The following is a 14,218-nucleotide window of genomic DNA, read 5'->3' as shown; positions in this document are numbered from 1 at the left end:
GGCGTTCCCTGGCGACCATTAACGCCCAGCCGTCCGCGGGGTTGGAGGAGGCGGGGCGGCTAGAGCACTAGCCCCATCGGCCAACCGCCAGGCTTCCAGGCGCGGAGAAGCGGTGCCTCTGGGAGCCGGGGCGGGGCTGTCTCCTTGGCAACTATCCTAGCCCTCTAGGAGGGAGGAGGGGGATCAGGAGAGCCGAGCGGGGTGGGGATCGGAGGAACGGGAGCGGGCGCGCAGGTGCGGGGGAGCGGAGTTCCAGGAGGGGGTCCCAGGCTCAAGGACCTCGGCGAGGCCAAGGGTAGTCCGTCCCGGTTCCCGAGGCGCTGCCGGAGCTGACCCGGAGGCCCGGGAGGGGAGGGAGAGAGACACCGCCCCCGCTGGCGCCGGGAAGCGTCGCTCCTTCTCGCTGACCTTGGTCTCGCTTGTCGCCTCGCCCTTGGCCACACGCACCGACAACGCGGGGCCAGGGAGATGGACAGACGGGCCTTTGGAGGGACGGAGACCTAGAACATAGGCACACATACGGCCCCGGTAGCCCGGTGGGCTCCGGGGTGTCAGGTCCTTGCCCACCCCGAGGCCGGGCCCCTCCAGCCCAGGGTTAATGCCAACGAGTTTCCACCTCCAGCGGCTCCTAGAGAGGCCGCGGCGCGAGCCGGCGGGGGGACCTGGCCGCGGACGGACACTTCCTGTGCGGGGGAGGGGGCCGGGCGGCCGTTGGACAGCGCAGCCCAGCCCGGGGCCGGGGGCCAGACGGTGGGGGCTCGGGCGGGAGCGGGGCCGGGGGCCGCCGGGGTAGTCGCGAAGCCCCTCATCCCCGAGGCCGCGACGCTCGGGGGCCGGTGAGGGCCACGGGGAGGCCGAGACCTTGGGAGGGGGCGGGGCCGCGGGCAGGGGAGGGGCCCGGCGCGCTGGAGAGGCGCGGGGTCAAGACGTCCGGCCTCGGGGGCTCGGGCTGGGCCGCCGCGTCCCTTGGGCGGCGCTGAGCGGGCGGGCGGGCGGCGGGGCCCCGGGGCTCAGGGCAACCCAGGCCGGGTCGCAGGATCGGCCGCCATCGCCGCCGCCGCTGCACGGGGAGCCCGCGGGGATGGAGCGGGAGGCGTCGCCATGGGGCCTCGAGCCCCAGGATGTGCAGAGTTCTGACGAAATGAGAAGCCCCGAAGGGTCCCTCAGAGGTGAGGAGGGAGCGCCCGTCCGAGGAGTGGACCTGCGCGCAGGAGAAGGGACTGTGGCTCCAGGGAGGGAGCGAGGGCCCGGGGCTGGGACACCTGGGACTCGGAGGAGGGGCAGGCGGGGACTGGGGTGTCCTGGGTCAGCTGAGGGGGGCGTGGGAATTTCAGCACTTGTCTAGGGGCCAGCAACCCTGCTTGTGAGGTGGGAGGTGTATGGTTGCTAATAGACCAAATGACCTTCCAGGTCTCACACGATCTGGATTTTCTGTAATTCTCTGATCCTGCAGGCAACATGAGTGAGAATGAGGAAGAGGAAATTTCTCAGCAAGAAGGCACTGGGGACTATGAAGTCGAAGAGATACCATTTGGGCTTGAACCCCAGAGCCCTGGGTTTGAGACACAAAGCCCCGAGTTTGAACCCCAAAGCCCCAGATTTGAGCCTGAAAGCCCGGGATTTGAGTCGCGAAGCCCTGGGCTTGTGCCCCCAAGCCCTGAGTTTGCCCCCAGAAGCCCTGAATCAGATTCTCAGAGCCTTGAGTTTGAATCCCAGAGCCCTAGGTATGAACCCCAAAGCCCTGGCTATGAACCCCGGAGCCCTGGGTATGAACCCCGGAGCCCCGGCTACGAACCCCGGAGCCCCGGCTATGAATCTGAGAGCTCTAGATATGAATCCCAGAACCCTGAGCTCAAAACCCAAAGCCCAGAATTTGAAGCTCAAAGTTCCAAATTCCAGGAGGGTGCAGAGATGCTTCTGAACCCCGAGGAAAAGAGTCCCTTGAATATCTCTGTAGGAGTTCACCCCCTGGACTCCTTCACTCAGGGGTTTGGGGAGCAGCCCACAGGGGACCTGCCCATAGGACCACCTTTTGAGATGCCCACAGGGGCCCTGCTGTCTACACCACAGTTTGAGATGCTTCAGAATCCCCTGGGTCTCACAGGAGCCCTTCGAGGTCCAAGCCGGCGGGGTGGCCGGGCCAGGGGTGGGCAGGGCCCTCGGCCTAACATCTGCGGCATCTGCGGGAAGAGCTTCGGGCGGGGTTCCACCCTGATCCAGCACCAGCGCATTCACACCGGTGAGAAGCCCTACAAATGTGAGGTCTGCAGCAAGGCCTTTTCCCAGAGCTCTGACCTCATCAAACACCAGCGCACCCACACTGGCGAGCGACCCTACAAATGTCCCCGTTGCGGCAAGGCCTTCGCTGACAGCTCTTACCTGCTTCGCCACCAGCGCACTCACTCTGGCCAGAAGCCCTACAAGTGCCCACATTGTGGCAAGGCCTTCGGCGACAGCTCCTACCTCCTGCGACACCAGCGCACCCACAGCCACGAGAGGCCCTACAGCTGCACCGAGTGCGGCAAGTGCTATAGCCAGAACTCGTCCCTGCGCAGCCATCAGAGGGTGCACACCGGTCAGAGGCCCTTCAGCTGTGGCATCTGCGGCAAGAGCTTCTCCCAGCGGTCGGCCCTTATTCCCCATGCCCGCAGCCACGCCCGGGAGAAGCCCTTCAAGTGCCCTGAGTGCGGCAAGCGCTTTGGCCAAAGCTCGGTGCTGGCCATCCACGCCCGCACCCACCTGCCAGGCCGCACCTATAGCTGCCCCGACTGCGGCAAGACCTTCAATCGCTCCTCCACGCTCATCCAGCACCAGCGCTCCCACACGGGCGAGCGGCCCTACAGGTGCGCTGTGTGCGGCAAGGGCTTCTGCCGCTCCTCCACGCTGCTGCAGCATCACCGGGTGCACAGCGGAGAGCGGCCCTACAAGTGCGATGACTGCGGAAAGGCCTTCTCCCAGAGCTCCGACCTCATCCGCCACCAGCGGACCCATGCGGCGGGCCGGCGCTGACCCGGGGCCCCAGCAGGGGTGGGAGGTTTGGGCAGAAGATAAGGGGCCAGGGAACTAGAAGAACCTTTAGGGAGGATAGTGGAGAAGCCGCAGCAGGATGGAGGAGCTGAGGATGCTGGAAGAAGAGGGCCAGGGTGGAGGAAGTGACATGCCCTGGAGACTTGTGGGAAGTGGGTTGGAGGGAGGCCAGGCCGGCAGCGGGAGGCCCTGGGAGAAATGGAGAGAGGTCAGCGGAGGGCTGGCCTCGCAGTGGTGGCTCCTAGGTGGGTGCCTGGCTTGGCAACGTGCTAGAGCAGGGAGGGGGGAGGGCGGGGGATTACCTAATTAGAGTGGGTTAGCTTAGATTGGTAGCTGCTGAAACCCTCGTTGAGTCAGGAGCAATTAAAAGGGTAGGTGGGGTGGGGAGTGGGGCCTCGGGATGGGGCCTGGGCCTCTGCGTGCAAACCCCAGCCTCCCTCTTTTTCCTCAGGCTTTGGAGCCCCTGAGTTTGAGTTCAATAAAAACCTTTATGTGGTAAACGAGACTTGTCCTTAAAACGTGCGTGGACAGCGCCCTGGGAAGTGGGAGACACCAGTAGTAGCCAGGGGCCTTATCTGGGTAGTGCGTTGCTGCTGCTGCTGTTAGAAAACAGGTCTCGCTGTGTTGCGGCGGGCCACTGCGCCTGGTTGGAAGTGCTATTTTTTTCTTTTTTTTTTTTTTTGAGATGGAGTCTTACTCTGTCACCCAGGCTGGAGTGCGATGGTGTGGTCTCGACTCACCGCAGTCTTCACCTTCTGGGTTCAAGTGATTCTCCTGCCTCAGCCTCCCGAGTAGCTGGTATTACAGGTGCCCACCACTACACCTGGCTAAATTTTTTTGTATTTTTAGTAGAGATGGGGTTTTCACCATGTCGGCCAGGCTGGTCTTGAACTCCTGACCTCATGTGATCCGCTCACCTCAGCCTCCCAGAGTGCTGGGATTACAGATGTGAGCCACTGCGCCTGGCTTTTTTTTTTTTTTTTTTTTTTTTTTGGAGGCAGTATCTTGCTCTGTGGCCCAGGCTGGACTGCAGTGATGTGACCATTGCTCACTGCAGCCTTGACCTCCTGTCCTCATGTGATCCTTCTGTCTCAGCCTCCTGAGTAGCTGGGACTACAGGTACGTGCAACCAGGCTCAAATAAGTTTTTATATTTTAATTTTTTATAGAGACAAGGTTTTGCTATGTTGCCCAGGTTGGTCTCAAACTCCTGGCCTCGAAGGATCCTCCCGCCTTGGGTTCCCAAAGTGCTGGGAATACAGTTGTGAGCCATAGAACACAGCCAGAAATGTTCACTTAATTGAGTAGGGCTGCAATATTGCACCAGCACAAAAACACCGCAAAACTGGACAGAATTTCACATTTATTGGATAAATACACGCAGGCACAGTGCTTGGCACTGGGGCTCCAAGTGAGCAGACGTGGTTCCCACTTTGAGCTCAGTCTTTCTGTGGGAGCCATTGCACAGGTATGATGGGTCCTGGGAGAGGGTGTGGAGCCAGGGCAGGGACAGAGCCTGGGAAGACGGCCTCCAAGGATGGGGATGTCACAGGCCCATGCCCTCTTTTTATTTTTTCCTCCAGACAGAGTCTCGCTCGGTGCTGCCCAGGCTGGAGTATAATGGCACAATCTTGGCTCACCACAACCTTCACCTCCCGGGTTCAAGCGATTCTCCTACCTCAGCCTCTTGAGTAGCTGGAACTATAGGCGTGTGCCACCACGCCTGGCTTTTGTATTTTTAGTAGAAACGGGATTTTGCCAGGCTGGTCTTTACCTGACCTCAGGTGATCCACCCTCCTTGGCCTCCCGAAGTGCTGGGATTACAGGCATGAACCACTGCACCCAGTCCATCCCGTCTTTTTCTGTATCTTCCCACAGGCTTTGTCATTAATTCAATGAAATTGTGTCAAGCACCTACTAGATGTCCCACGCCCTGACATATCACGAGGCATCCCAAGGTGAACAAGACAAGTATGACCTTTACCCTCAGAGTTCACTGAAAGATAGCTGCTAAGTATGTCAGTCATTAAACAGGGAAAAACATCCAGGCTGCTGGATGAAGAAACATGATGTATGCTTTGAAGGAGTAGTGCAGGCTGGAGGAAGTGTGAAAGACGTGGGGACCCAACCGAGTCTGACATGTGAGCTAGGATCTGCCAGCCAAGGAAGGAGGGGTGGCCAGGTGGAAGGTTCAGACAGAGGGAGCCGTCCGGTGAATGCAGGAAGACAGGAAGGAGCCTGGCCTGGGAGAAAGGCTGGTGTCACTGGAGCTTCGACAGGGAGGCAGCATGGCTCTAAAATAAGTTGGGGAAGGCCACAAAGGTCTCATTTTGCAGGGTGCTGAAAGGCATGCCAAGGAATTTGGTCTTTGGCCAAGAGCAAGGCATGTGCCGCAGTCATGTAGTGACACAGGTCACATTTGCTCTCTGCCAGCAGGAGAGACTGGACTCCAGTGCAGGGGAGTGGGCAGGGACAGGTTCTGTGGGGGGGTGGGGGTGGGGCGGGAGGCATCTGTGGACATCCCAGGGAAGGTGTGAGGGCCAGAACATCCCTAGGTCCTGGGACTACAGTTTCTCCACATTTAGATCAGACATTCTCTTCCAAGGAAGGAAACCAAGAAAGGCTGGTGGACTGTCTGGTAATGACAAACCCTCACTTTTGCAGCCCTCCTGGCTGGTCCCTCAGCAGGTCCTCCCTATGAGCCTGCAAAGGAGACAGGCAGGCATGAGCTCCGTGTTCAAGATAGGGAAACTGAAGGCCAGGGAGGGGCAGTGACTCGCCCGAGGGCACACAGTGGAATGCAGGCGGAGGCAGAGTGGCCCTGGGCGTCCTGAGTTCAGTTCTGGACCCTCTGCACATCACAGGCCTGGACTCAGTCCTTGCCACCGCCACTCTCAGAGTCCTCCTCGTGGAGGGGTTTCAGGCAGCCCGGATCCCCAGCCTCTTCCCCAGATGCCGGCTGCCCAGAGTCTTCTGCAGGGATTCCATTTGGGACACCTCCGCCAGCCTCCATCTTCTCCTTCAGGTTCCGTTTGAAGAAACCAACCTGTACAAAGACAAAATTTGAATGAGCAAAAAATTTACTGAGCACTGGACCCAAGAAAATGTGAGAACACTTTTTTCTTTCTCTCTCTCTTTTTTTTTTTTTTTTGAGATGGAGTCTCACTCTGTTGCCTAGGCTAGAGTGCAGTGGTGTGATCTCGGCTCACTGTAACCTCTGCCTCCCAGCCTTAAGCAATTCTCCTGCCTCAGCCTCCTGAGTAGCTGGGATTACAAGCATCTGCCACCACGCCCGGCTAATTTTTGTATTTTTAGTAGAGACAGGGTTTCACCATGTTGGCCAGGCTGGTCTCGAACTCCTGTCCTCAAGTGATCTGCCCTCCTTGACCTCCTAAAGTTCTGGGATTACAGGCATGAGTCCCCGAGCTGAGCGAGAACACTTTATTTTATTTTACTTTTGAGATGAAGTTTTGTTCTTATTGCCCAGGCTGGAGTACAATGGCACCATCTTGGCTCACCGTAAGCTCCGCCTCCCAGGTTCAAGCAATTCTCCTGCCTCAGCCTCCTAAGCTGCTGGGATTACAGGCATGAGCCACCATGCCCGGCTAATTTTCTATTTTTGGTAGAGACAGGGTTTCTCCGTATTGGTCAGGCTGGTCTCGAACTTGCGACCTCAGGTGATCCACCTGCCTCTGCCTCCCAAAGTGCTGGGATTACAGGTGTCAGCCACCGTACCTGGCCTTCATCTGTAACTTCTACTTAGCCTTCAAATCCCACCTCAAATGCCACCTTTCCTGGGAGGCCTGCCAGGCCTTCACAGCCTAAGTGAGTCTCCTGGGTTCTAGGCCCCAGACCACACAGACCCTTTACAACCCTCATTCTGCTTGCTCCTGCCTGTGTCCCCTCTTAGACTGCGAGCGCCACAATGGCAGGGAGCATGTTTGTGGCATGTGCCTCCTGGGACAGTGCCCAGCAGCCAGAAGGACCTCCATATTTGAGGTACTTCCTTTTCCTCTCCCAGGGTGCCTTGTCTTGGCTCTGCCAGGGATGGGCTGAATGACAGTGGAAAAGTCTCTCTTGCTCTTTGTGTGTGTGTGAGACAAGGTCTCGCTCTGTCACCCAGGCTGGAGCGCAGTAGCATCATCATGGCTCACTGCAGCCTTGACCTCCTGAGCTCAAGGGATCCTCCCACCTCAACCTCCCGAGTAGCTGGGACTATAGGTGGGTGGCATCACGTCCCCCTAATTTTAAAATTTTTTTGTAGAGGCGGATGCTTGCCATGTTGCCTAGGCTGGTCTTGAACTCCTGGGCTCATGTGATCCACCTGCCTCGGCCTCGAGTGCTGGGATTACAGGTATGAGCCACTCCACCTGTTCTTTGGACCTCAGTAGCCTTCTCTGTCGAAGAAGGGAGTAAGCTGAGGCTCCCTGGCTCTAATGCCCTCTGGCTTGGTATTCTCCTCCCTGGCTCCCACCAGATACCCTTCCCCAGCCTGGCTGTCTCAGCAATGCCCATGGCCCCCAGAGGCACCCACCTTGTACAGCACTATGAAAATTAGCAGCAGCAGCAGAAGCCCCCCGATGCCGCTCAGCACATAGAGGTAGAGCATCTGCTTCTCATACACAACGTCAATCTTCATGACAACCTGGGGGTAGGGGGAGGAGAGTGTCGGAAAATGCCTTTTCCACCCCCGAAAGTCCCTGTGAACCTGGTGGCATTCTCCATCTCCTCCTATCCGGACTGCATCACCCATCTGGAGTCTCCTGCTGCAGACCCTCTCCCTTCAACGCGTCACCTATTGCAGTCGCTGCCATGACTTGGCCAATACACACCTTAGGCAGCCCTAGGCCTTCAATGGCTTCCCTGGAATCACACGCAGCTCAGCATTCAAAGCTGTCCAGAATCCGGCTTCTGCTTACCTGTTAGATGCATCTTCCCTCCTCCCCTCTGCCTGCCAGCCACACTGAACTTTCTGCTCTTCAAACCTGCCCTGCCCACGCTTACCACAGAGGCCCCTGAACTTGCTGCTGCCGCTGCTTAGAGCACCCTTTCTTCACTGTCTGACTCTTGGCTTGGTAGCTCTTTTGCTAAGTTGCCATCAGATTGATTTTTTCTTTTTGAGGTAGGGTCTCACTGTGTTGCCCAGGCTGGAGCGCAGTAGCATAATCATAGCTCACTGCAGCCTTGAACTCCTGTGCTCAAACGATCCTTCCATTTCAGCCTCCCAGAGCGCTGAGTACAGGCATGAACCACCATGCCTGCCTCTGACAGATCCTTTTGAGATGAAGTCTCACTCTGTTGCCCAGGCTGGAGTGCAATGGCAGGATCTCAGCTCACTGCAGCCTCTGCCTCCCAGGTTCAAGTGATTCTCTCACCTCAGCGTCCCGAATGGCTGGGGTTACAGGCACCCACCATCATGCCCGGCTAATTTTTGTATTTTTGTAGAGATGGGGTTTCACCATGTTGGCCAGGCTGGTCTTGAACTCCTGACTTCACATGATCTGCCTACCTGACCTCCCAAAGTGCTAGGATAACAGGTGTGAGCTACCACACCCGGCCTTGATTGATCTTTACTTGACACATAAGTCTACTACATCTCAGGTGACTTTGGGGTTGTGAGCCCACCAAGGGAAGAAGCAGCTTCTCCCAGGCTGATGGCTCTGGCAGTGGGGAAGCTCTGACTGGCACAGAGCCCAGGAGCTGTCCTACATCTCGGTCTACCCTGGGGCTCCTGGACTCCCTCTGTTGCCTGTTCCTGGGGCTTCTGAGGAGGTAGAGGTACCTGGGCCAGGGAGGCGTTGCTGCCATAGAGGTGGAAATGCCTGCTGCTGTTGAAGGAGATGGAGAGGGAGCTGCAGAGGCTGAACATGGAGGAGGCCTGCGGGAGTGGGAAAAGGCGTCAGAACCCAGGAGAAGGAGAACAGAACCCACTGGCTTCTGCCCCCATCACAACACAGTGGGGAAGGGCAGAGAAGGGGTTCCAGTGGGGTGCACCCATCTCTACTCAACTTTCTAGTGTGGCATTCTTTCCTTTCAATTTTTTTTTGAGATGGAATCTTGCTCTGTCACCCAGGCTGGAGTGCAGTGGTGTCATCTTGGCTCACTGCAACCTCTGCCTCCCGGGTTTAAGGGATTCTCATGCCTCAGCCTCTTGAGTAGCTGGGATTACAGGCATGTGCCACCACACCTGGCTAAAGTTTTATATTTTAGTATTTTTAGTTTTATATTTTTAGACCGGGTTTCACCATGTTGGCCAGGCTGGTCTCGAACTCCCGACGAGTGATCAAGTGATCCGCTCACCTCAGCCTCCCGAAGTGCTAGGATTACAGGCATGAGCCCTGCCTCAGCCTCTACTGTGGCACCCTAATATGTCACTCCCCATTGTTGTAAGGAAAGCTTTTCTATAAAGAACACATAGGAACTATCCATAGGCCCATGGAAACAGCATTGCACATTTCACAGAAATCATGGTTCTCTTTCACCTGTAACTGTGTAAACAGGGGATATTTCATCAAGATGGAAAAGAAAAATGGAGGCAGACTGTCTGGTGGGAGCCCACCCCCAACGGCCCCAGGCATTGGGGCCCCCACAGCGGTTCCACATCTGTTAGGAGCGGGAACTACCTCAATCTCTCCCACCAGCTCCAGGGTCCCGATCACTTGGACGAGGATCTCCTGCCTGAAGACAACAGGGCAGCGGAACAGGGCTCCGGGGAGACAAGGCTGACAAGGATGAGGAAAGAGGGGTCAGGGCGGCCTCGTTCTGAACCGTGTGCCACCCAGCCCCACCGTCTCTCAGCTCACACACCCATACCTCAGCCGTATCCGGCAGCCACTCCAGATCCTCATAGTGGCAGGGCACAGGAGGCTCCTAGGAATGAGCGGCAGGTCTTCAGTTAGAGCCTCCACAACCCAGGTAAGACTCCGGCATCCCAGCTTTCCCCTACCCTGGCCCTAGTCCTGGGTGAGTTCAGACATCTCTGAGTCCAGCAGGATCTGAATTAATCCATCCTCACTCCCCACACACCCAGCCTTGCCCCCTTGAATTTCTCTTTTTCTTTGTTAGAGACAGGGTCTTGTTCTGTCGCCGAGGCTGGAGTGCAGTGGTGCGATCATGGTTCACTGCAACCTCAAACTCCTGGGCTCAAGTGATCCTCCGGCCTCTGCCTCCTGAGTAGCTGGGACCACAGGCACGGGCCACCATGCATGCCTGGCTAATTTTAAAATTTGTTTGTAGAGACTGGGGTCTTGCTGTGTTGCCCAGGCTGGTCTCAAAATCCTGGCCTCAATTGATTCTCCCACTTTGGCCTCCCAAAGTGCTGGGATTTGGGAGGCAGAGCCACCACACCCGGCCAAGCCCTGCCCTTTGTACCCTCAAATGCACTCACCCCCAAGACCTGGGGAGGGCAGCCCCTCCCTCTCCAGGCAGCACTCACCATCTGCACGCTCCACTGTTGTGTGATGGGCCCCTCGCTGGGAGGCTGTGGCACCCCAACCACGGCTTCCAGGGTGGGGATGTTGTGGTCATGGATGGAAGGCTGGATCCTCACCTGGCACAGAGGACAAGGGATGCAGAGCCCTAAATGCCAGCCACCCCAGCTGCTACCCAGACCCTGTGTGCCCTTGCACGCCTCTTCCAGTCCTCATCAGCTGAGTCCCCAGGGCCCTTGTTGGTTAGGTAGTGTCCAGTGACTGGGCGTGGCCAGCTTCCATCCTCAGGGCCTTGCAGTGTGGCTTCCATGCTCTTCCAGCTTTCTCCACCCAGTACGCTTTCACACACCCTGCAACAGTCTGCTCTAATATTATCTCTGAAGGATTCGCTGACTCCCCAAGGACAGGGCAGCTCCCCTTACTGGGCTCCCACAGAGTGCTCTGCGTCCCCAGCAGGACAGCGAAGGATCTGCTTGGATGTCTGCATCTCCACTAGACCATGAGCTCCCTGAGGACAGGAGCCATTCTTACGCCACTTCCAATCCCCTACTGCTTGACACAGTGCCTAGTGTGGTGACTCACACCTGTAATCTCAGCACTTTGAGAGGCCAAGGTGGGCGGATCACTTGAGGTCAGGAGTTTGAGACCAGCCTGATCAAGATGGTGAAAAACACTGTCTCTACTAAAACTACAAAAATTAGCCAGACATGGTGGCGCAATCATATAGTGCTGGGTACTTCAGAGGCTGAGGCAGGAGAATTGCTTAAACCCAGGAGGCAGAGGTTGCAGTGAGCCGAAATCACACTACTGCACTCCAACCTGGGCGACCAAAAAAAAAAAAAAAAAAAAAATTTTTTTGAGCACCTTTTGTTAAAAAAAGAGCTACCTGTGTTAAGGCTGGGAGACCCAGATATGTATAAGAAAGTGACACAGAAGTGGCACTAACAATGTCTTAGGAAGCAAGAAAATGTGTGTCAAATTAGAAGAATTCTATCATTTATTCATTCAACAAACATTTGTGGACACTTGAAATACCAGTTAAATTAAAAAGGCCAAATGTCAGGGGCAGGATTTGAATTTGACTGTGAAAGATGGACAGGATTTTTATTTTTATTTTTATTTTTGACAGAGTCTCACTCTGTCACCCAGGCTGGAGTGTGGTGATGTGATCACAGCTCACTGCAACCTCCACCTCCCAGGTTCAAGCGATTCTCCTGCCTCAGCCTCCCCAGTAGCTGGGACTACAGGCACACACCTCCACACCTAGCTAATTTTTGTATTTTTAGTAGAGACAGGGTTTCACCATGTTGGCCAGGCTGGTCTTGAACGCCTGACCTCAGGTGATCCACGCACCTGGGCCTCCCAAAGTGCTGGGGTTACAGGTGTGAACCACCACGCCCGACCAGATGGACAGGATTTTAACAGAGGAAGGTGGGAGACGGCATCCAGGAAGAGACATGCAGGGAGCCAGGATGACTCCAGATGGGAGTGATGTGGCTGGAAGGAGGGTGCCTGGGAAGGAGAACAGGAGCTGAGGCTGGAAAGGAAGCCCAAGATCAGACTATGGGGGCCTGGAAGGCTTGAGAGTGAGGAGTTGGAGCAGCATCAAGGAGGCAGTGGGAAGTCACGGAAGATGGCAGAGGAAGAGAGTGGCTCCAGGGAGGTCCATCCCCTGCAGGCATGAGCTGGAAAGAGGCTGGGAGAGGCGGGTCATGGCCCACGTTGGGAGCCTCTCTCAATAGTCCAGTTGCAAGAAGGTGAGGAACTGGGTTTGGGCAGTAGCAGAAAAAGGACACAGACAACCAGACTCTGGGAGGCAGTGGGACAAGGCAGAAGGGAGGAGAAATTCACCCAGACACGTAAGTTTTCCTTGAGGAAGACAGGGTGCTTTCCAAAGATTCCACGCAACCCAGAGGAGATGCTGGCTTAGGGGAAGACAGCAAATTTGGTTTAGAATGTGTTGAGACCAGGCCGGGCACAGTGGCTCATGCCTGTAATTCCAGCACTTTGGGAGGCCGAGGTGGGTGGATTACTTGAGGTCAGGAGTTTGAGACCAGCCTGGCCAACACGGTGAAACCCTGTCTCTACCAAAAATACAAACGTTAGCCGGGTGTGGTGGTGTGCACCTGTAATCCCAGCTACTCAGGAGACTGAGGCAGGAGAATCGCTTGAATCCAGGAGGCAGAGGTTGCAGTGAGCTGAGATTACGCCACTGCACTCCAGCCTGGGTGACAGAGCAAGACTCTGTCTGAAAAAAAAAAAAAAAAAAGGTAAAAAGGTAAAAATAAAAATAAAGCACCAGGCACAGAACCTGGGTTTAGAGACTGGGCAGGGTGCCAGCACCTAGCTAAATACCTAACTTAGAATAGGCCGGGCGCGGTGGCTCATGCCTGTAGTCCCAGTACTTTGGGAGGCCGAGGTGGGTGGATCACTTGAAGTTAGGAGTTCCAGACCAGCCTGGCCCACATGGCGAAACTCCGTCTTTATAGAAAATACAAAAATTAGCTGGGCATGGTGGTGGATGCCTGTAACCTCAACTACTTGGGAGACTGAGACGAGAATTGCTTGAACTTGGGAGGCAGAGTTTGCAGTGAGCCGAGATCCCACCACTGCACTCAAGCCTGGGTAACAGAGCAAAGAATAGCAGCTCATTCAATGTGAGTATGAAAAAGTAGGTTCTCTCTCAGCATCCTCCTTGCTCTCAAGCCCTGTGATTCTTGAAATAACGTATCCAGTGGCAGAAAGGAGTTAGCATATGCTGCTGCTGGAAGCCTATAAGTGGAGGCTGTGACGCTCTAGAGAAAGGATTATTGAACAGGTGGACGGCTAGGATGAGGACTGTGTCTACTTGGTGCCTGCATCCTCAGTCCCCAGGATAAGGAATGAATGTGTGACCTATAAGGACCTTCCACATTGGGGTTCATACCTGGTAGATGTGCTTGACTTGGTGGATCTTGGGGCCTTTGGGGGTGAAACTGACATAGAGTGTGGAGTTTTCCTGGCTGTGGAGAGAGAAGGGCAGTGATGGAAGAACAAAGTGACAGCAACCTGGGCTCCAGGAAGCTTCTGAGCACCCAGCCACTGCGCTAGGAACTGCATAGATACCATCGCATTCAATCCCTACCACAACCTGCTCTTTCCCAGAAACTAAGGCTCCTGGACAGGGCCAGCCTCTTGTCCAAAGCCCCACAGTAGAGAGACAGGACTGGAGCCCAGGGAGGTGTGTCCAGTGGAGGCTATGTCCTTCCCACTGTGCGCCACCTCATTGGTGTCTCCACTGTCCTCTGGGCCCTGCTCATCTCCTGAATAATCATATCCACTGCTGATGCCTCTCACACCCATCCTTCCAATACACACTGCTGGGTGACCTTCCCAACATCACTCTCTAGTCCTGAAACTCACCTGCTTAGCATCTGCAAACTGCCCCCTACTGCGAGGGAGGGTCAGGTCCAAAGCCTCCCACGTCCAGGCTGTCTCCCCACTGCTCCCCTGCACACACCTGCCCTCGGGTAATCCTGCCCACTCCCCGTCCCCCATGTCTGCCCCACTGCTTCCTCCCTCCTTGCCTTTGTCTGGGCCATGGTTTCTGATGAGGACACCTAGGTTCCTTTTTAGCTCTTCCCCTAATGGCCTCATCCTCCAGACCCCAATCCAAGCTGCACTTTCTCCACAAACCCTTCCATTTGTCCCCCAACCCACACTCATCTTTCCTGGCTCTAATTTCATGTCAGTATCATACTGTGTGGCATTGATGTTCAAAAG

The 14,218-nt window shown here is 56.0% G+C and overlaps 2 protein-coding genes across 2 annotated transcripts in view; one reads left to right on the top strand and one right to left on the bottom strand.

Annotated features, from left to right (window-relative positions):
• Positions 1–918: 918 nt before the first annotated feature.
• Positions 919–3,527, top strand: ZNF768 (zinc finger protein 768). The gene is made up of 2 exons (XM_007990077.3): positions 919–1,169; positions 1,454–3,527. The coding sequence occupies exons 1-2, from the start codon at positions 1,082–1,084 to the stop codon at positions 3,007–3,009; spliced, it is 1,644 nt and encodes a 547-aa protein (XP_007988268.2). The 5' UTR covers positions 919–1,081; the 3' UTR covers positions 3,010–3,527.
• Positions 3,528–4,372: 845 nt separating this feature from the next.
• Positions 4,373–14,218, bottom strand: part of ITGAL (integrin subunit alpha L) — a 51,767-nt gene continuing 41,921 nt past the window's right edge. The window contains exons 25-31 of the mRNA XM_037989640.2: positions 13,383–13,458; positions 10,462–10,575; positions 9,840–9,896; positions 9,650–9,748; positions 8,809–8,904; positions 7,561–7,671; positions 4,373–6,072 (exon numbers count right to left, since the gene is read on the bottom strand). Of these exons, the coding sequence (XP_037845568.2) occupies positions 5,899–6,072; positions 7,561–7,671; positions 8,809–8,904; positions 9,650–9,748; positions 9,840–9,896; positions 10,462–10,575; positions 13,383–13,458 (727 nt within the window). The 3' untranslated portion in view covers positions 4,373–5,898. The remainder of the gene's footprint in view (positions 6,073–7,560; positions 7,672–8,808; positions 8,905–9,649; positions 9,749–9,839; positions 9,897–10,461; positions 10,576–13,382; positions 13,459–14,218) is intronic.

This window comes from Chlorocebus sabaeus, chromosome 5 (genome assembly GCF_047675955.1).
Source record: "Chlorocebus sabaeus isolate Y175 chromosome 5, mChlSab1.0.hap1, whole genome shotgun sequence".
Taxonomy (NCBI): Eukaryota; Metazoa; Chordata; class Mammalia; order Primates; family Cercopithecidae; genus Chlorocebus; species Chlorocebus sabaeus.
Note: the sequence above shows the minus strand (reverse complement) of the source record. Positions and strands in the feature narration are given on the sequence as shown.

Bases quoted from the DNA above. Each gene is read 5' to 3' on its own strand.
- ZNF768 (XM_007990077.3), top strand. From the start codon at position 1,082: ATGGAGCGGGAGGCGTCGCCATGGGGCCTCGAGCCCCAGGATGTGCAG. The intron at 1,170-1,453 runs GTGAGGAGGGAG...CTGATCCTGCAG, and splicing joins CCCCGAAGGGTCCCTCAGAG to GCAACATGAGTGAGAATGAG.